Source organism: Vanacampus margaritifer, chromosome 8 (genome assembly GCF_051991255.1).
Source record: "Vanacampus margaritifer isolate UIUO_Vmar chromosome 8, RoL_Vmar_1.0, whole genome shotgun sequence".
Taxonomy (NCBI): Eukaryota; Metazoa; Chordata; class Actinopteri; order Syngnathiformes; family Syngnathidae; genus Vanacampus; species Vanacampus margaritifer.
This window is the reverse complement of record NC_135439.1, coordinates 6429779-6450000: the sequence shown is the minus strand read 5'-3', so window position 1 is coordinate 6450000 and position 20222 is coordinate 6429779. Positions and strand designations below refer to the sequence as shown.

Genomic DNA, 20222 nt, shown 5'->3' with positions numbered 1-20222 from the left:
TTACGGGAAGTAGACAAGCTTGTGATTCTCTGAATCAACAAGTGGATGAACAGTGGCAGCGGCTTTTATAATGTTTATTTGAGCTTAATCCGTTATTAGATTTTTTTTTTTTTAAACATTTAGTAAATGCAAATCATTGAGGTCACTCGCCTTTATGAAACTGAGCTACATCTTGGGTGTTTTTTGGTCTCCTCTTGGATATAAGTAAACAGTAGTGGTAGAGTGGCAGTCTCCCAAAATGAAGGTTGTGGGTTCTTTTCTCAACTCTTGTGTAACTTTTTTATTTGTTTTTATTTTACTCTCTCTCAAGTGTAAATTTTACTCTATTTAGAGTGGGACCAAATAGACTCAGTTTAGAGTAAAATTTACTGTGTACTAGGGGTGTGCCAAAAAAAATCGATTTTCATAAGAATCGCGATTCTCATTTAATACGATTAAGAATCGATTTTAAATGTCCCAAAATCGATTTTATTTCAATTATTTTATACTGTTTTCCCTTTGTCTGTGTGTGCCTTTATTGGGAGCGCTGTTCATGTTGTACGCGATTTGGCCACTGAGGGGCAGTGTGGTTCAACGCGGTCTAATACACTGTTAAGTTGTAGCCACATTAGAGAGTAGAAGGAAAAAGTCGCAATCAAGTTACTCCAATAAAAGTTGTTTTTTTGCAGCGTGGAGCCGTTCTTCTGAGTGATAAAAGTGTCCACGAGTAGCGCACTAATTAGCATTAGCATGTCAGACTGCAGTAGATCATTACGATTCCTTGAACGTCTATAAATTGAAGCAAAAATCATTGTCAATTAAATCATTGTGAATCAAAAATCTTTCTTAATCAAAGATCGATTCTGAATCGAATCACACACCCAAAAATCGGAATTGAATCGAATCGAATCAAAAAGCACAATTGCTGGGAAAAATATATATAGCACAAGGTCATGCTGTTGAATTATTTGTGTTTAATTGTGTCAGGTGCTAGTCAAAAAATTTGAATATCCTCAAAACTGAATAATTTACGTAATTCCATTCAAATCAAACTTTCGTAGATTATAGTTTCAGGTCCCACAACTGAAGTAATTTCAATTTTTTCTTTGTTTATTTTTTTTACATTATTTGGGCTTCCAGCTCATAAAAACCCACTAAAACAGGATGTCAAAAAATGTGAATAATAATACTTGAAATCACTTAAATTGTGAGCCCTGAATCTATAATCTATGATAAATTTGACTTTTTGAATAGAATTATGGAAATGATTCAACTTTTCGAGGATCTTCAAATGTTTTGACCAGCACATTGAAAGTGTCTTGACTGCTTGCTGTCATTTATTTTGTTTTGATCAGGGGCCGAAATCATAAGTTTTACTTCTGTCTCATTTCATTTCTTTTTTCTTTTTTTTTCAAAGAATGAAAGAATTTTTTTGAATTGAATTGAAAAATTGAACTGAAATGTGTCAAACAAACAAACAAAGAAACATTGCTTGGTTTATGTTTCTGGTCACTTTGTTGTATCAGGGTGCAAATTCAGGTGAGCAGAAGCTGTCCAAGTCGTCGTGTTTTTTAGAGAGTCAACATCACCATCTGCTGCACTGTCTGGAGAAAACCACTGTAGGTGCAACACCTCCAACTTCTCCCCTCCCCTCCCTGGTCTTCATGTCCTTAAACGTTCCGACGCGTGTCCCCCCCCCTTGCAGGCTCATGAGTTCGTAGACGAGCAGTTGTATGAGCAGAACTATTTAGAAGCCGTCATGCAGAGCTTCCCCGCCGCCCGCAGAGCGTCGGCGAGCAGCCGCGACGCCGTGACGCCGACCTGCTGCGGCCGCAGGTCCAAGAGGAACGCCACCGCCTTGCCCAATGCCGCCTTGCAGCCTGGACCCAATCAACAGGGACCCTTGCAGGAGCTGAGCGCCATCCACATCCAGTGTGCTGACAGGCCGTCGCGTTCTGCCAGGTGACGTTGATCCCAGCATGCGCGAAACTGACAAGAGCCTCCATCCTAATTTCGGAGTTGACCTTCATTTATTTGTTTGTTTTTTAAAGATGGGACAGAACGTATTAAAGATTATATGGGATTATAGCCGTTTGACTACATGTTATGTATTACAGTTTGTTTGCGGTTTTAAACTAACTGACCATGTTTACAATACCGTAGACGTGCAGCCAACGGTACATTTAAGAAAGTAGTACTTCGCAATAGGCACGTTGTACCACAGCTTTTAATGAGGCCAAACTTTGAACGTCGGGTGTCACAATATAAGGAAATTACGTATATAGTATTTTATTTCAATTGTGATTGTGTATTTTATTTTAATTATAATAATAAAGAATATATATAAGAATATATTTAAGAATATAATAATAATAATAACAATAATAATAATAATAATTATGTATAATTATCCATCCATCCATTTTCTTAACCTCTTGTAACAAAATATAATAATAATAATATTTCTTATTATTATTATTATTATTATTACTATTATTATACATAATTATAACAATGATATATATAAGAATATATAATTATTATTATTATTATTAGAAGAATAAATATTATAATAATAAAATAATACGTATGAGAATGATATAATAATAATAATAATAATAATAATAATAATAATATCAACACTTGAGAACAAAAACTACACGTTAAAAAAATGAAACTAACCAAATTATTAGCCCCCCTGCTGTGTTTGTTTCTTATCAATGTTCATGGGTCAACGTGACCCGTTCTAATGTTAAATCATCAAAAAATAATTAATAGACAAAAATAAAATAAATAAAACTACTAGACTTCAACAGCTGATATGAAATCGACATGATGTGTTTTGTTTCCTGGTAGTCGTTCAAAACTCAACCTGAAGGCGGACGACGTCGGGAGGCTCAACTGCAAGGCCGGCCGGATCACGACGGCCATCGTCAGCCTCCCGTCGCCTCCCGCCCTGACCACGCCCGACGGCGACAACTTCCTCGGACCCGCCGCCCGCAGGCCGCCCCCCTCCTCCCCGGGCCCCAGCATCCAGACCACCAGCAGCTCGGCCAACGTCGTCAAAGTGTCGGCCCTGTGACGGAGACTTTTGTAAATACGCCACGACGGACACGGGTCACAGTGGGGGCGCTTTGAGAGACACTGCGGTGCAATTAGCATATCAGTCCAGCAGGTGGCACTGTTCAAAAATCATAAAGTCTGGTTCAATAGTTCAAAGAATGTTTTGTTGTCGGAAAAGTGTTGACTGTGCTTACTTGAATTTGTTTTTTCTTGTGCGTTTGTGTGTGTGTCATCAAATGGCCTTTTTTTTAAGCGTCCATTTTAAAAACATCATGTGTCTTCTTTTTTTTACATTTGGTTTGCTTTTTTATTTTTAAACGAAGTTTTTGTGGAAGAAACCACTCAATGAATGATATGTATGAACAAAAGTATTGGGTCAGTGTTTCATTGAATTCGTTCATTTAAGAAAAAAACAATATTTTACACAGTTTCCATGAGTCGATCCAAATTAAATACTTGTTCTAACTGTATATTGTTTATGTTGAATGAACTGTACACAATCATTACTTTATTTGTAAGGGTCCAAAATGGACCACCAATGGTGATTTTTATTTATTTTTTTTTATTTTTTTTGGGGGGGGGGGGGGGGTCCATATCTTTGCTGTTTTTTTCTGATAAAAATATACAAATTGGAGTGATTTGACTACATTTTTAAACATGAAGGGGCAACATGATTAAAATGTATTCAAAACTGTTAAAATTAAATGAAGAAACAGTTTAAAAAATATATGTATAACAACACAGTTTAATTGTTGTTGTCAAGGCCTTTCTGTGGGAACAACTTATTTAGCCAATAACGAACTTTGTGATGTGTCGGAGCCCATTTTTGTCAGAGTTGAGCAAAAATAAATAAATTTTCATACGAAAACAAATCCGTCATTTTTAGTATGATTTATGACTAAATTATGATGAGAAGACAATAGACGTGGTTCAATGGAATTGGATTTATTTGTGTTACGTTCTTCTTTGTTTCGGTAGAAACTCAAGAGGGAGAAAATATTGTGGGAAAAGTGCTTGAAAGTAACGCACATGTGAAACTACAAGATTGTTCTTGTCGCTGGTAATGCAGAAAAGTTCATTAATATCTGTTCACTTGTCGTTTCTGTAAAAGTCTTGGCTTGGATGTTTGTGCTGCTTTTCTTTAGCTTCTGTTCGTGTGTGTGTGTGTGTGTGTGTGTGTGTGTGTCCCTTGTGTTTGTTCTGACAAGTGTCACATGACCATTAAAATCTGCTGCAACTGTCCACATTTGTGTGTCTTGTCTGGCTTGGGACCACAACTATGACACAAAATATAATATTATTACCTATTATTATTCCTAATTCCTATTAACAAGTGGAATCAATATATTACTTTATTACTCTTGATGCTAATTATTCATTATTTTCAAAAGTAGTACAATTAAAAAAGTTAAAACTTGAATCATTGTTGAAATAATAAATCCACATAAACTGTTAAATTATTATTATTATTTTTAAGTATAACGAGATTGAAATCTCATAAAACTACAAAATTCTTATAGAAGAATATGGTTACAGTTAATAAATATGTAAAAAATATTAGTGCTGTATTAGTAAGAAATTTTAAAAGGCAGTATTAAATTATTAATTAAAAAAATGTTAACACATAAAAAAAAATGTGCATGAAAATTTTGAAAAGTTAATTACAAGTGATTGCTAAGGATTTTTTGGTTTGAGTGGATAAACAATATTATTTGTTTTAATTAAATTGAATCAGAAGTATTAATTACAACTACTGTACATTGGTAAAGTAAATTCCAAAAGTATTACTAACTTCAAAAAATGCATAAAAAATATAATTAACAAATACATCGTTAATAGAATTATAAATTATATCCCCAACAGCTAAAACTGAGTTTTGTTTTATTCCAACATTGTTAAAGTTATCTAAATCTAAGTGTTCGGTTTAGGTGAACGGTATGGGAATTCTTTTTTTTTTTATTACACGCACGCACGCACGCACGCACGCACGCACGCACGCACGCACACACGCACACACACACACACACGCACAAACACACATACAAAAAAAAAAGGGAGAACAATGATGATGACATGTCAAATGATCAATACTGAGCTCTCCCCCCTGAAAAAAAAAATTAAATAAAAAATAAATAAAAATAAATGCTGGTGCAGTTAATTGTTATGACCACTAGAGAGCAGTGTCGCACTATTCATGCCTCTGCACAATTTTACTCCATGATAAACCAAGGTAAACTGTGTATGAGTCTTACTGTCTTTAAATATTACAGAATAATGATAATAATAATAATAATAATAATAATAATAATAATAATAATAATAATTAGGCAGATGGAGGTTTTTCCACAGTACTGGTTTTCTTCCACATTGTAAAACCTTGCATATTATGTTTATTGAAGGGCAATTTTTCCATTGCTGTTTTGTCCTGTGATTGACTTGCGACCAGTCCAGTGTTGACCCCGTTTCTCTCGCCCAAGTCACCAGGGATAGGCTCCAACTCCCCTGCGACCCGAATGAGCCCAAGTGCTGTAAAAAATTGATGGATGAAATTACTGGGTAATTTTTTTATTTTTTTTATCCAGATCTGATTCAGATCACACAATGTAAACACAACATGCAAAAATACCATAACCACACAGCAAAACTAATTATTGTTTTTAAAACAGACCAGTTGTTATTGTCTTGATGATTTGTCATTGCCGCCCGTGATGCATCATTTGAATGACATCATTCGAAGCTAAGGCGTGACTAAGTCACACTGACGAGACTCTTCACACGCAACTTTCACTTCTGTATGGCCACGCGTGCAGGAACAGGAGTTGCAATGAAACAGAATGGCGACAAAAAAAAAAAAAACAACATTTATTAAATTTTTTTAATTTATTTGTTTGTTTGTTTTTAAAAAAAAGGAGAGCAATCATGATGTCAAATCGAATGAACAATACTGAGCTCTCCTGGAAAAAAAAACAAAAAAAACAGAATGGCGACTTGTGAACTTTGGGTCGAAACTCAAATAATTAATTGCTTGGAGTGCTGAATGGGGACGAGGCAGATTTCTGATGGGGCTATAGCACCCCCTAGCCCTGGTTTAGCGCTGTGCATGTTTTTAGCCACACCTTGGCTGTAAAATGAAACACATGCACATGACACAACAGCCTGTAGCTTCTCTTATTATCAAACAGAAGGACAGTGCCGATGTCTCTGACCACCTGAAACATTTCTAAACCAGAAAAAAACATCAGCTATAGCCCAACTAACAACATACAGTATACAGTAAGTTACAATAAAATGCAGCAAAAATGAGAAATGTGTGTTGACATTGCGTAGGAGAACCACATATCCTTGTTTAAGCTACATTTTAGGGGTGCTGGGGTTTAATTTAGGGGTGCTTGAGCACCCTTAAAAATGGGCTAGAAACGCCCCTGGACCACATTTCGACAAACGACCGTTTTCATTCACGTCTATGGATAATTTAGAGTCTACAGTGAACCCATACGTCACGTGCATGTTTTCGAATGTGCAAGAAAAGCAAAGAACACACAATTAAACTCCATGCAGGAGGCCCGAGTCGAGATTCGAACCCCAAACTTCGGAATTGTGAGGCAGATGTATAACCGCGAAGGCACCGTGCTGCTAACTTGAATTGTGTGTGTGTGTGTGTGTGTGTGTGTGTGTGTGTGTTTGTGTTTCCTATCCCCTTTGTGCTGTGACAGCTGAACGGAAGCGAGCGTATGCACCAACAGCAGCTGCACGCCCGGATGAATTGATTCCAAATTGTCATCATAATAATAACATGCACGTCTTCTTAATGCATTCATATTGACTTTAGTTCTACAACGTGTCATATTTACAAACACATATTTTGACACACACAATGATATTATTTATTTCCCCTCATGGTTTCTCACATAAACACAATTCCACGCCCACGAGGTTGGCTCAGGATTGGATACGCGACGTCACAGCTGCTCTTGAATGGACGCGCGCACACACGCACGCACGCACGCACGCACACATTTCGTCACTCGGCGTTTGACTGCTTTGGCGTCACACGACGCGAGGATTTCGCACACTTGCCGTTTGGTCGCCCCGCGCAGGCTGCATCGGAGCAAAGAAGACATCCTCAGTCTTCCACAGTCGCCATGCGACTGTTTGCGTGACATTTGACGTGTTTTTTTTTTTTTTCTTCTTTCCACCTCTATTCATCTCGACATGTCCAAAAAGAAGAGCATGGACGTTTGTCTGCGTAGATTGAAACAGGAGCTGGTACGTGTTTCATTTCTTTTTCTTCCTTTTATAGTTGACTTGTGTGCGTGTGAAACTTAAGTGACGAATTCATGACAATAATTCATTATTATTAGTGTAATATTTGACCTACATGTGTTTGCACTGCTTTGATTGACGAGCGCGCGCGCGCGACTAGCTAGAGTTGTTTCCTTGCCACTGTTACTTTGTTTTTTTTCATCTAATTGCATGTTTAAAAACGCACATATTCATATAAATATATTCTTTAAAAAACAAAATTTTACCTATTTTTAAAAAAAAATACTTTTTTTTTTCTTTTTTTTCTACAGAAGAGCTCAGTATTGTTCATTCGATTTGACATCATCATTGCTCTCCTTTTTTTTTTTTTTTTTAAAAAAAATAACAAATCAATTAAAAAAATTTTAATAAATGTTTTTTTTTTTTTTTTTTTTTAATTAAATACATATACATATATATATACATATACACACATATATATATAAAAAAATACTATTAAAGCAACACATGGCTGATGACCGATTAAACAACTATAGTACATATTATATGAAGAAAAAAAACATCAATTTATTAAAAAAATATTTTAGGCTTTTGAATTTCATTTATTGATATTGTGGACATGTTGAATTAATGCTTTATTTTTATATGATGTTGCATAATATAGCATATTGATTATATTTGTTTCTATATAAAATAAAATAAAACATCTCATAATGAAAGTGTGTAATTATTAATAGCTAATAGTAATTATAGAGCGATTTTAAAACACAGTTCTTTCTTTTTAAGATATCATTTATTTAATTTATTTATTGTTATTGCTGTTTTATTTGTAACCCCCCCCCCCCCACCCAAAAAAAAAAAAAAGAGGTTGTCACTCTTCCTGCCATTGGGAACAAAACTGAGCGTAAGCGTCATCACGGACAGTCGACAACATGCCGACTCATCATTTTGTAAGTTCACATGAAAAATGTGAACACTTGCCGGGTGACGGGAGGTAGTAAGGGGCTTTGGTGTCAGTCACGGCGCGGTGACATCAGGTCACGCTCCCACTTTTGACCCTTGAACTCACAAGCTGCGCGGGCGCTGCCGACCCCTTCAAGTGTCAAACTTGTGCAGTCAAGAGTAGAGTCGAGTTTCCGTGTCAGCGTAAGATGCTTCTCTCCGGCAGTGTCATTTTCTTGTATACATCTTAAAAACATGTCATTGGAAGCTAACAGTGAACTGTCAGCGTTGTCATTACAGTTCAGTAAAACTTAAACACGATGCTGTGATTTAGTATGCGTAAAGGCAAGATAGCTACATACAGTAAATAAATAGTGTTGGACATCTCACAGTGTGACAGTTTAGAATTTTCCTTTAAATGATTCAAATTCATATGATACATTCCACAAACTTGCTGAAAAAGCATTTTCTCATAAAAAAATGTTTAATAAACAAACAAAAAAAAAACTCCCCCAACACTAATGTTGACCCCAAATCTGGGGACAATCACGTTATTTCTGCAAGATGTAGCGACCCCTACAGGACTGGAGTGGAACAGCAATGGCGTCAATGTACAGGGTAACATTTTCAAGGGTTACCTTTGACGTGATATTGCAGGCGATGAAGTCAGTACGCTTTTGCAGTAAAAAAGTCATGATGACTCAGACGTACAGACAGACGGACCCGTACTCTGCGCGCTTGTGAGTCACGGTGCAAAAGTACTCTTCACACCTGTTTCATCAAATCTTTAGACACGATACAGTAAGGTTTTTGTTGTTGTTATTTTCATTTGGTTGACACCCAAGGCCATTAGTGAAACATGACTTTGGAACGTGAACATCAAATCTTGAATGCATAAACCAAGCTGTAGAAGTAGCTTGTGTAAATCACGCTTGTTTAAGTTTGTTATCGAAGGAGCTTACAGTGTCTTTAAAATGGCAGTTTGGAGCCAAATGGTCCTTCCTGTTGATTTTCAGGTACAGGTTTTTCAGACTTTGGTTAAGTTAGGTTCACTAAGGATAGACATGCTAAACAAATTTCAACAAACAATCTTTTCAGATTAAAAAAAATAAATCTGTATACTCGTGAAAAACCTCAATTTTCTTTGAACAGCTCCTGAAAATGATGCTAAAATGTTCACTTCCAACCAAAATTGCCAACTTCCTGTGTGTTTAAAAAAAAAAGGCATCTTGAGACTTTTTTTTGTGTGTGTGGGTCTACTCATAACAAACACTTCTACCAAATTTTATGCTGCTAAGCGAAACTGTCTCCTCATTAACTGCCATTGACGGCTATAGACGACAAAAATTCATTTGAACTATTTCTATTAGTTTCACATTTTTTTCCACTTTTGTTAACAAGAGTATGAAAACCTAAAAAAAAACAAAACATTTAGAACAGATATAAAATTTGTTTAATTACAAAAAAATTTAATCGCCTGTTGCCTCTAATTTTTAATAATCTTTTGTTCTTTAAAAAAAAGTAATATTATTATTTTTTTTAATTTAAAATTATATTTTCTTTTCTTTTTAAAAAAAAAGATGATAAAAAATTAGAGGTGTCAGGCGATTATTATTTTTTTAATCATAATTAATCACATGACTTCACTAGTTAACTCATGATTAATCACAAATTTTATATATGTTCTAAATGTACAATAAAAAATGTTCTAGGTTTTCATACTCTTGTTAACAAAAGTGGGAAAATATTTTAAACTAATAGAAATAGTTCAAATGAATTTTTGACGTCTATAGACGTCAATGGCAGTGAATGAGTTAAAAAAAATTAATCGCCTGACGCGATTAAAAACAAAATTAGGGTCGTCATGCAATTAAAATTTTTCACGTGACTTCACTAGTTAACTCACGATGAAGCCCAAATTTTACATCTGTTCTAAAGGTACAATAAAAAAAAAATACTAGGTTTTCATACTCTTGTTAACAAAAGTGGAAAAAAATATTAAACTAATACAAATAGTTCAAATGAATTTTTGACGTCGATAGCCGTCAGTGGCAGTAAATGAGTTGATTACCAAGCTCCAAACATGAACACATGGAATGTTATTTTCATGTTTATCTGCGTGGACGTGACCACGAGGCCTGAAAACAAGCTTGGCTTGTTCAAGACGAGACCGTTGCTGTTATTTGCTTCACGCTTTTATTAGTCTGTTGATGTTGACCTGCCTCCGTATAGAGAGAGCCTCTATGCTTGTGCTCCACAGATGCCTTCATTCCTGCGCCCTTGACACACACACACACACACAAGCATTCATTTTTAATGAGCCGGGTGCGAGGGCAGGAAGGAGTCTGATAACCTCAATGTTATAAAGCCCCCCCCCCCCCCCCCCCCCCAACCCACCGAACAAGCAACAAAACTCTCATGTTAGAGCCACAGAAGAGGCGCTTGTGTGTTTAGTATATAGACTTTTTATAGCCATTCTATAATCTATACTACTCTAGTACAAATGACTCTTCATGCATCAGTTGGGCTCTGAAGTCATCCAAAACGTTATTGAAATGCTGCCAAGTCGCCACGCAAGCAGGTCGGATCTCAGCCTGAAGATCACAGCAGCAGACTCGATGATGCAAGAAGCGCACCAGGGCAGTCAACGGCTTCCCCGCGGCGTCGGGTTTCATCGTCGCCTTTCAAATCAGACCGGGCGGATGTTTCCTAACGAGCTTCTCGCGCTGTTGGCGCCTTTTAAAAGAGACGTCCAAAAACATCTGCGCTTGACTTTTCGAGTCGTTTTAAAGCAAATAAATGCCAAGCGGCTAAAGGTTGAAGAGGCTGACATATTTGGGCCACTCGCTACAGCCGCGGGTCAGCTAACGTGTGGGATTTACTTTGTGGTGGAATACAAATTATTAATGGGGCCTCTGAAAAATGGAAAAATAGTCTGTGTGTGGGCCTTCTACCAATATCTGGTTATGACTCAATCACACTTTCTTTCATTAGCTGAACATACTTAGCCAAAGGTTACAAGTTTAAGATGCATGATATTGGCCACACATCGGCATAATCACAAGAATATTATATGTAAAGCAAATACATTTTCATGTAAAAAAAAGAAAGAAAAAGTTTCAAGTATATATGATTTGGAGATAAATGTGTCAGGCAACAACATTTAAAGAATAGATCAATGACTGTCTATTTTTATACTTTTTTCTTTTATTTAAATGTATTTAAATCATATATTTTTAAATAATTGGTTAATGCACTTCTTGATCAATTGCGTCATTTCATTTTTAAATGTATTTATTGTTAGCTTTTTAATATACAGTATTGAATGGCAAATTATGTAATTACATTAGATTTTTTATATATTACATTTGAGTTCTAAAAATATTTAACAATCAATAATTTTATTTAAATTTACAATCTATTTTTAATGTGATTTAATTATTGTATTCATTATATGCTACTTTTGTATTTAAAATGTTTACTACATTTTGTATTTGTTTTATGAAGTTGTTTTGTTCAAACCTTTAATTTAATTAAAAAAAACTGAATTATATATATTTTAAAAAATCTTTTTAAAACAGTTTTTAATTATTTTTGATGCTTTAAAAAACTGATTGAAGTGACTGAATTAGCTCTAATTGAAATTTTAATTTACCTCCATTCAAATGTTTTATTATTTTCGAAAAAAAATATTTTATGTGCATTTTCAAGTCTTTTTTTTTCCAATGCATTTTTTAAAATTATTTTACCTAATGCTAAAATAAATACTATATTCCTTATCATTTTGAACCTTGTAACAAATCAAGATTTTGACATATTTTAAAAATATCATTTTCAAAGCATTCTATTATTATTATTATTATTATTGCTACTGGCTGTTTGCTCATCGCCACAATTGACTTTCGAAACATCTCCTTGTGCATCACATTTGTGTTTTTTCCCCACATTACAAACATTATGCAACATGTCCTCCTCCCACGGGGCTTACAGGTTGTCTTACATACAGAGGGGGTGTGATGGGGGAGTGTGTGCTTGTTGTGTGTGTGTGTGTGTGTGGGGGGGGGGGGGTCACAATCACATATCACAGTCTGCTGCTGTTACACCGACCCTTCGATCAGCCATATGTAATCATTTATAATTGAAGCCATGGACTCTCATCGGCATCTTAACACATGTCCGAGGACCCCCCCCACCCCCCCATAATCCCGCCCTACTGACTCTCACTGGCAGACTCTCATCTCATTGTCACTCCGTTTACCGCCCGAGTGACCCCCAAACCCCCTCACCTTACACAGTTTGGGATTAGTCTAGACTTGCAGCTCTGATTGGTTGCCCCCACGCAAGACTGCTCCATAAATACATCCATACGTATGAGAGCCAGTCAGGTTGGTGCATTTGTGAGATGACAGTGACAGGCTGACTTCATAGACGGTAAGATGATGACTTGAATGATGGTGTTTTTTTTATCCTTACAAAGATTGGAATTGCAGTTTGCTAGCATTCTAATGAATTGTTTTTTGGGGTTTGCAAGTCAGACTTTTTTTTTTGAAGCTGCAATTTTGGGCAAAATGCATTTTTCATACATTGACAAATTCATACTTGGACAGTTGGGTGATGCTAAATTGCCAATCTTTAAAAAAATTTTATTTTTTTTTTTACCTATGCACAGTAGCACCTTCTTGAAAGTGGGGGAAGAAAATTAGCCAGTTTCTATGAACGTGAAATATGGAGGAACTGTCTATTGTAACAGGATGCATGAAAAAGTCTCAAAGACCTATATCTGAAATTGAAACGAAAGGCGGCCATTTTGGTTTGGCAATGTTGTAGTAGTAAGGTAAGCTTAAGTTTTCAAAATCCATCCATGCTTGTGTATTGTTTGTACAGTATCCACTAATGTTCTTGGTTGAAAACAAAACATGAGGTTGATTCACAAAGTGGGTCAAGGAGGCCAAATGATTCAGAACTTGGCCCAGCGGGGGCTTTTTTGTCTGTCTGTGTGCCTTCAAGAGATGATGTCGGGTCACGTGACTCAGCCTCGAGAAACGGATGAGAGGCGTATGCGAAGAGATGACAAGAGTATGATTGCAGCACAAGCAGACAAAAAAAAAAGGGCGTGAAAAACAACCACGAGTGTCCTGATTACATTTTTCAGCAAGTACGTGTTACATCATAAGTTGGAGGCTATGAAAATTCTCCATGGACTTTCTGTAGGATAACATGAAACTCCATCTCCTAACTTTAGCTGATTGTACCAAATAGCAGTAAAAGGTACGATACTGTAATAATAAGATGTGTAAACGGTGAGAAGGATTTGTGGGTGTATCTTAGATTACAGTTAAGAGAATAACATACATACAATATTGTATGGGTTTGATTAAAGGCGGAAAGACAGTGAAGGGGAAAGCCGGTCTGTTTTGCAGCTGTCATGGGTTGGATTCACTCTTGAGTGCGGGCCATATGGGTCAATATGGACGTCCGGCCAAAACAGCTCGTAGACCTGCTGTCATGTTTCATACTGTCAAGTCACGCTGTTGTAATTGGATTAAAAAAAGAGGAACAGTTGAAGGGTCCAAGTTTGGACACTGTGACGCTGAAGTGGACAAATTGTGATTGTCATCGCTCTCTTCAATCTCCAGGTGTCCATGAAGGAGGCAGGAGATGGTCTCCACGCGCAGATGAATTCCATGATGGGCGCTCTCCAAGAACTCAAACTCCTTCAGGTCCAGACCGCTCTAGACAACCTCAACCTCTCAGCCCGAGGACGGAAACATCCGCAGGACGTGACTGTTTCTGACACTTCTTCAATAGCAGATCCCAGATTGCGCTCGTCCAACGACCCGAGCTCAAGTCCGCAGCCATCTACGGAGTTGTCGCAAAGCAGATACAGTGAAGGGACACTGTCCTCGTCGAGTTCCAGTCTGGAGATGGACAGAAGCGAGGAAGGAGACCTGGAGGCTGTACCGCGGAGATGGTCGGGCTACGCGGCGCCACAGGTGGATTTCTATGGACCCACGGTGGGAAACCCGCCACCCGAGCCCTACATGCAGCCTCCCCAGCGCAACCAACCGCTGGACCTGCCGGGCATCCTCTACAGCCTCTCCAGAGAAGGTCCGTCCCTGGACAACGACTACTCTCAGGACAGCATGGACGACGCCGGCGACTGGACTTCGTCGCTCATGAGCCGATGCCGCAATCGGCAACCCTTAGTGCTCGGTGACAACGTCTTTGCCGACCTGGTAGGCAACTGGCTGGACTTGCCGGACATAGAACCGGAAGAAGCAGGGGAGGAAGAAGAGAAGAAGGAGGCGAGGGTGGCCGACGGCGGCGCCGACAGACCCGACACGCCGGCTCACCCGTTGCGCCTCAGCCGGTCGCAGGAAATCTGCAGGAAGTTTTCGCTCACCACCAACATCTTCAAGAAGTTCCTCCGAGGTGTCCGTCCCGACCGGGACAAGCTGCTCAAAGAGAGGCCCGGCTGGATGGCACCAGAGATCTCAGAGGGTGACCTGGTCAAGAGGCCCAAAAAAGCGTCTCCAAAAAGCTCAAAGGGCAGCTTTTATCTGCCGTTCTGGGCCAACGGACAGCAGGCTAAAGAACGGTCGGAAACGCTTCCGAGTAGCCAAAACCACTTCCAGCAGTTCCACGAGAAGCCATTTGCGGGGATTTACTTAGACCGGAGACCTCCAGAGGGAAGACTTCAGAAAATGCAGCCCTTGTTTGACTACAACACAGCAGTGTGGGTCTGATGGCTGGCACCGCATTGGACCGGCAGCAGATGCAGGCTGCCAGAACCTGAACGTCACACCTGCAATCCTTGTGATCAGGTTTTGTCGGACAATCTGATAACTTTCAACTTTCTTCTTGCAGTGTCTTTTGTACAATCGATGTGTTTTCATTCTTCTCTGGATGTCAGACTGGATCTGACTACCCCAGAAGTCGCTACTTTATTATTATTATTTTTACCAGACACTACGGTGGTTGCATGGGTTTATGTTTGATATATGACATCACTATACGCACACTTAAAAACATTCTTTCAGTTTTTAAGATGCTTGGGAAACTAAAAGATTTCTTTACCATTTAAAACGGTTTCAAAGTGTTCTACAACGTTTTTTTGTCATTATACCCCACCCCATACAGTCCTGGGCCAATAGCAAATCTGGCTTATGTTACAAGAACGTTGGGCGGGGGAAGCAACAAAAACGTTTTCACCTGCTGAGGCAGCACTTCATACACTACATTGTGTCTACGTCGCTTCTGACAACACTTAACACCAGCCACCCCGTCATCACTGCGAACACAACTTCACTGCGCAATCAAGTCGTTTGCCGCTTATTAGAAGCTAACACAATTTTTTGTGCATCTAACACGACTACATTTCTGCATGATAGTGTTTTAGACAGCGTAGTTTGGCCTTTGAGAAAATCTCAGACATGTTTTCAGAAAAAGGCTGACAACCATAAATGTATTTGGTTGTTTAAACTCATTCACTGCCATTGACGGCTATAGACGTCAAAAAATCATTTGAACTATTTCTATTAGTTTAACATTTTTCCCACTTTTGTTAACAAGAGTATGAAAACCTAGTGTGTTTTTTTATATTGTTTTATATTTTATATTAGAACAGATATATAATTTGCGATTAATCGTGAGTTAACTAGTGAAGTTATGCGATTAATTACAATTAAAAATAGTACTCGCCTGTCAAAAATTCATTTGAACTATTTCTATTAGTTTAACATTTTTCCCACTTTTGTTAACAAGAGTATGAAAACCTAGTGTGTTTTTTTTATATTGTTTTATATTTTATATTAGAACAGATATATAATTTGCGATTAATCGTGAGTTAACTAGTGAAGTTATGCGATTAATTACAATTAAAAATAGTACTCGCCTGATGCCCCTCATTTTTAATAATCTTTTATTAAAAAAAAAAAAAAGATTGTTGAAAAAAGAAAATATTAATTAAAAAATTAGGGGCATCAGGCTATTACAATTTGTAATCGTAATAATTCGCATGACTTCACTAGTTAACTCACGTTTAATCAAAAATGTTACATCTGTTCTAAATGTACATGTTTTCTTACTCTTGTTAACAAAAATGGAAAAAACTAAACAAATAGAAATAGTTCAAATGGATTTTTGACGTCTGTAGCTGTCAATGGCAGTGAATGAGTTAATATCACCACTGAATGGTCGACATGAAATTGAGAGACAAATTATACATACACAACCAATTAGAAAGTTAATTTGACTCATTCTGTCCCCTTAATAGGAACAAGAGGATGTAAACTACGGACTACCCCCTTTGAAACCAACAAAGGTTCTAACAGTGGTCACTTGTTTTAATTCAGGGGAAAATGGATTTATTTTACCGGACGTTAAAACGGTTTCCAATGCTTAACAAGATCTGACTTTTTGAGGCTGAAAACACAACCAGGATTCTGAGTGGTCCATCCATTTTTTTTTTTTTGGACCGTCCCATCATTGCGTCATCTTGGCCCCAGCAGGACATGAAAGCAATCGAGTGCATGACTAGTTCACTTCAGTTGAATTTCTAGCGCCGTTTTCTTTTTGCCAGCTGTCACGTCACATATTCTTAATGACTCTGCTGTGCGCACACTGAGTCAACTGTCAGTCCACATGGGTTACTGGCAGAATGGAGGGGTGGGGGGGGGGGGGGGGTGAGCATGGCACAGCATACCACTGCCATCTGCTATCAGAACATTATATAAAGAATACGAATGGGCCTGTTAAAATAAGTATGGGTGAAATGTACTGATTTTGTGCTTATTACATTCGGACCACTGGTAGAATGCAAGGACAATCTTCTTTTTTGAGTTTTTTTTTTTTCTTCATATTGACCAATCAAGAGGAGTCATCTGGGATTAGGCCTCAGCTCTTATGCAGCCGCTTGGCCAGATGATCCATATGGTGCAGTCTGAGGATCCAGGTCACACACACATTTTGCAAAATGGCCTCTCTCGCTCTATAATGATGTCAAGTTTATTGATTTGTTTGTTCACAAGTTGGGCATTCTCAGCATCAAGATGTTTTGTTTTTTTCTTAAGTGATAAATGTGCGTCATGTGTTTTGTAGACTTGTCACTTGACTCTTTGTATACAATAAATTTGCTTTTAAAAAAATTGCAGTTTTGTGCATCACTTTTAAATATAACAATTTTGTATTCTAAATTTAAAAACATTTTCTTTTTGAAAACAATACACCAATGTAGACCAATTCCCTAGTAAATTAAAAGATATAAAATAAAAATGATTAAAAAAAATAAATAAAAAATAATAAATAAAATTAAAAAATGTCATTAACACTGGTCTGCATTTTAAAAAAAAGCTGTGTAGCTGAAAAAGAAAAAAGAAAAAAAAAAGAAGCACATCACGTGTAATAGACAACCTGGAGCATATGGGGCATAATGAACCCTACCACTTTCTTCACTGCAAAAAAAACTGATATGGAAAATATTCGTCTTTTTTTTTAATGCAGACCAGTGTCAAATCAAATTTGCAAATAAAAAAACTAATATTTATACATGAGATTAAATATATATTGTTCTTACAATGCATGAAAATATTGCTTGATACATTTAATAACATAATGGATCTCCTTAGATTGTACTTAATGTGGCAGAAGATTTGAAAGTAAATGCATGTACAGTACGAAACGTGGATTTTGCTTCGAGCAGCTCCCTCTCCATTTTACTCCGTGTGGATTAGAGAGCTGCTGCATGACTAAAAAGTTGATAGCGCCGGCTCGCTGGCTGCGCTCTAAATTGATTTCTAAATATGGAGCGGCAGTCATACAGCATCTTCAATAAGTAAAACGCTGAGACCGTGCAACACGCTTCTGACCGCATCAACTTTAGTGCGCCTGCAGGGCAAAGAAAAACAAAACAAAAAACAGAAACAAACAACATAGGTTTTTTTCACAAATTTCTCTCGGCTCCACTCTGATGATATCATACTTGCTTGTCAAAATGAATAGATTTACACAAAGCTTTGCTTGTCGTAGTTGTGGAGACTTGATGTTGCCAACATATAGCACACACACACTCCATTTTCAGTCAAAATACACCGATGTCGTCGTTCCTAACAGCAACCAGCATGCCATACACTGTTGTGACTGCTCCAACATCAAACTGCAAAAATGGCCGACCATCGTTTTTGCTTTCATTTCTTCTGCACACACAATTTTGGGACAAATGAATCCATTATTGTGAAATCGTACCATGCCAAAAATGTTCATTGTTTTCTTCCACACACCATTTTGGGTCTTTTTATCTCATTTTTTTTGTATGTGGATGTGTGCGTGCGTGCGTGCGTGTGAGTGTATTCATTAGTTCACCTAAAACCTATTAAAAAATCCCATACCGTTCACCTAAACCAAACACTTCCAGCCAGAGTTGTGAGGCCGTCAGGAGACCCGAGGAAGGACCAAAGAAAGGAAAGGAAAGTGAAATCCATTGTTTTCTTCCACACACAATTTTGGGTCTTTTATCTCATATTTATATGTCCAATTAATCCCAACAAGTACAGTATATTGCTTTTTATTTTATTTTATTTTTTCTGGAGAGCTCAGTATTGTTCATTCGGTCATCATCACTGCTCTCTTTTTTTCTTTTTTTTTTGTATGTGGGTGTGTGTGTGTGTGTGAGTGTATTCATTAGTTCACCTAAAACTTATTAAAAAATCCCACACCGTTCACCTAAACCGAACACTTCCAGCCAGAGTTGTGAGGCCGTCAGGAGACCCGAGGAAGGACCAAAGAAAGGAAAGGAAAGTGAAATCCATTGTTTTCTTCCACACACCATTTTGGGTCTTTTATCTCCTATTTATATGTCCAATTAATCCCAACAAGTACAGTATATTGCTAATATCATAGCACGGACTGTAGTGTGTAATTGCATATCCATCAATCCCATTTGTATGCCAATTTTTTACATTTTTTTTATCAAGACCAGACTTAAAGAAGAGCCTGCAAATGTGTGGGAGAGAAAGAGACTAACAGCTGCAACAGTAGTGCCGCCTTCTCATCTAATTCAGTTTCCCCTGGGATCCCAGCAGCGGACTGTCTGGACATTGAACCCCGCCTAGCCTAGCCCCCACCTCACTTTCTCACCCCTCCTCCCACTCCAGCCTCCACTTGTCAGCTGTCGCTCTCACACAGGCCAAGACTCAAGTCGCTTTAGCAAAGCTGTTCGGTCATCGCTCCCCTCAGTTGGAACATCGTAGACCCAGTCTAATAACCCGCAATATTCTCCACTTGACAAAAAAACGGGGCTGTTGTAAAACTGGTGCAGGTGAATCCGCAAAATAGCAACAACCGATACTTTACGCCAAGGAATGTCACGAACAAAACCACTGAAAAGAGTTTACAATGCGTTTACACGACACACTAAAGAGAGAAACTTTAACCCTGGAGAACCCACGGGGTCAAATTTGGCCCCTATAAAGTCTGCTCCTCGAATAACAAAGACCTTTTTTTTTCCAGCAGTGATTTTGTCCCTGTGTTCTTGTTTCCATTGGCCAAAGTGTGTTTGTACATTCAAAATCCAGTTCTAAAATGCAACAAATAAAACAAAAAAATATATATTGATCAATGTAGCTGTGTATTTGAATGATTATTTTCTTAAATTCTAAATAGTTTACTGACAGTTTTTGTTATTCAGATTTTTCGAAATGATACCCCTAAATCCCAACAGGGTCAAATTTCGCCCTAATCCTAAATTAAGGAATAAAGGGTTAAAATTGAAAAAATAACATATATTTTGGTGTTCAGTGAATTTATAGCAGTCATTTAATGTATAATTCATAATTTTCCAAAGAAGAAAAGGGTTCTTGGGTTCTCCAGGGTTAAATAAAAATAAAAAAATGAAAAAATATATAGTAACAATTCATCATCTCAGACATAAAATGAAAAGATTGTGTCCATTGTTACAGAACTTCAAGAAAATATACAAA

The 20222-nt window shown here is 37.5% G+C and overlaps 2 protein-coding genes across 2 annotated transcripts in view; both read left to right on the top strand.

Moving 5' to 3' along the window:
- Positions 1 to 3580, top strand: part of LOC144056896 (A-type voltage-gated potassium channel KCND3-like) — a 78592-nt gene extending 75012 nt beyond the window's left edge. Inside the window, exons 9-11 of the mRNA XM_077574023.1 lie at positions 1506 to 1598; positions 1685 to 1941; positions 2836 to 3580. Of these exons, the coding sequence (XP_077430149.1) occupies positions 1506 to 1598; positions 1685 to 1941; positions 2836 to 3061 (576 nt within the window). The 3' untranslated portion in view covers positions 3062 to 3580. The remainder of the gene's footprint in view (positions 1 to 1505; positions 1599 to 1684; positions 1942 to 2835) is intronic.
- Positions 3581 to 7062: 3482 nt separating this feature from the next.
- inka2 (inka box actin regulator 2) lies at positions 7063 to 16323 on the top strand. The gene is made up of 2 exons (XM_077574448.1): positions 7063 to 7308; positions 13884 to 16323. Exons 1-2 carry the CDS (start codon positions 7255 to 7257, stop codon positions 14991 to 14993), a joined length of 1164 nt encoding a protein of 387 aa, XP_077430574.1. The 5' UTR covers positions 7063 to 7254; the 3' UTR covers positions 14994 to 16323.
- Positions 16324 to 20222: the final 3899 nt, after the last annotated feature.

Bases quoted from the DNA above. Each gene is read 5' to 3' on its own strand.
- inka2 (XM_077574448.1), top strand. From the start codon at position 7,255: ATGTCCAAAAAGAAGAGCATGGACGTTTGTCTGCGTAGATTGAAACAG. The intron at 7,309-13,883 runs GTACGTGTTTCA...TTCAATCTCCAG, and splicing joins GTAGATTGAAACAGGAGCTG to GTGTCCATGAAGGAGGCAGG.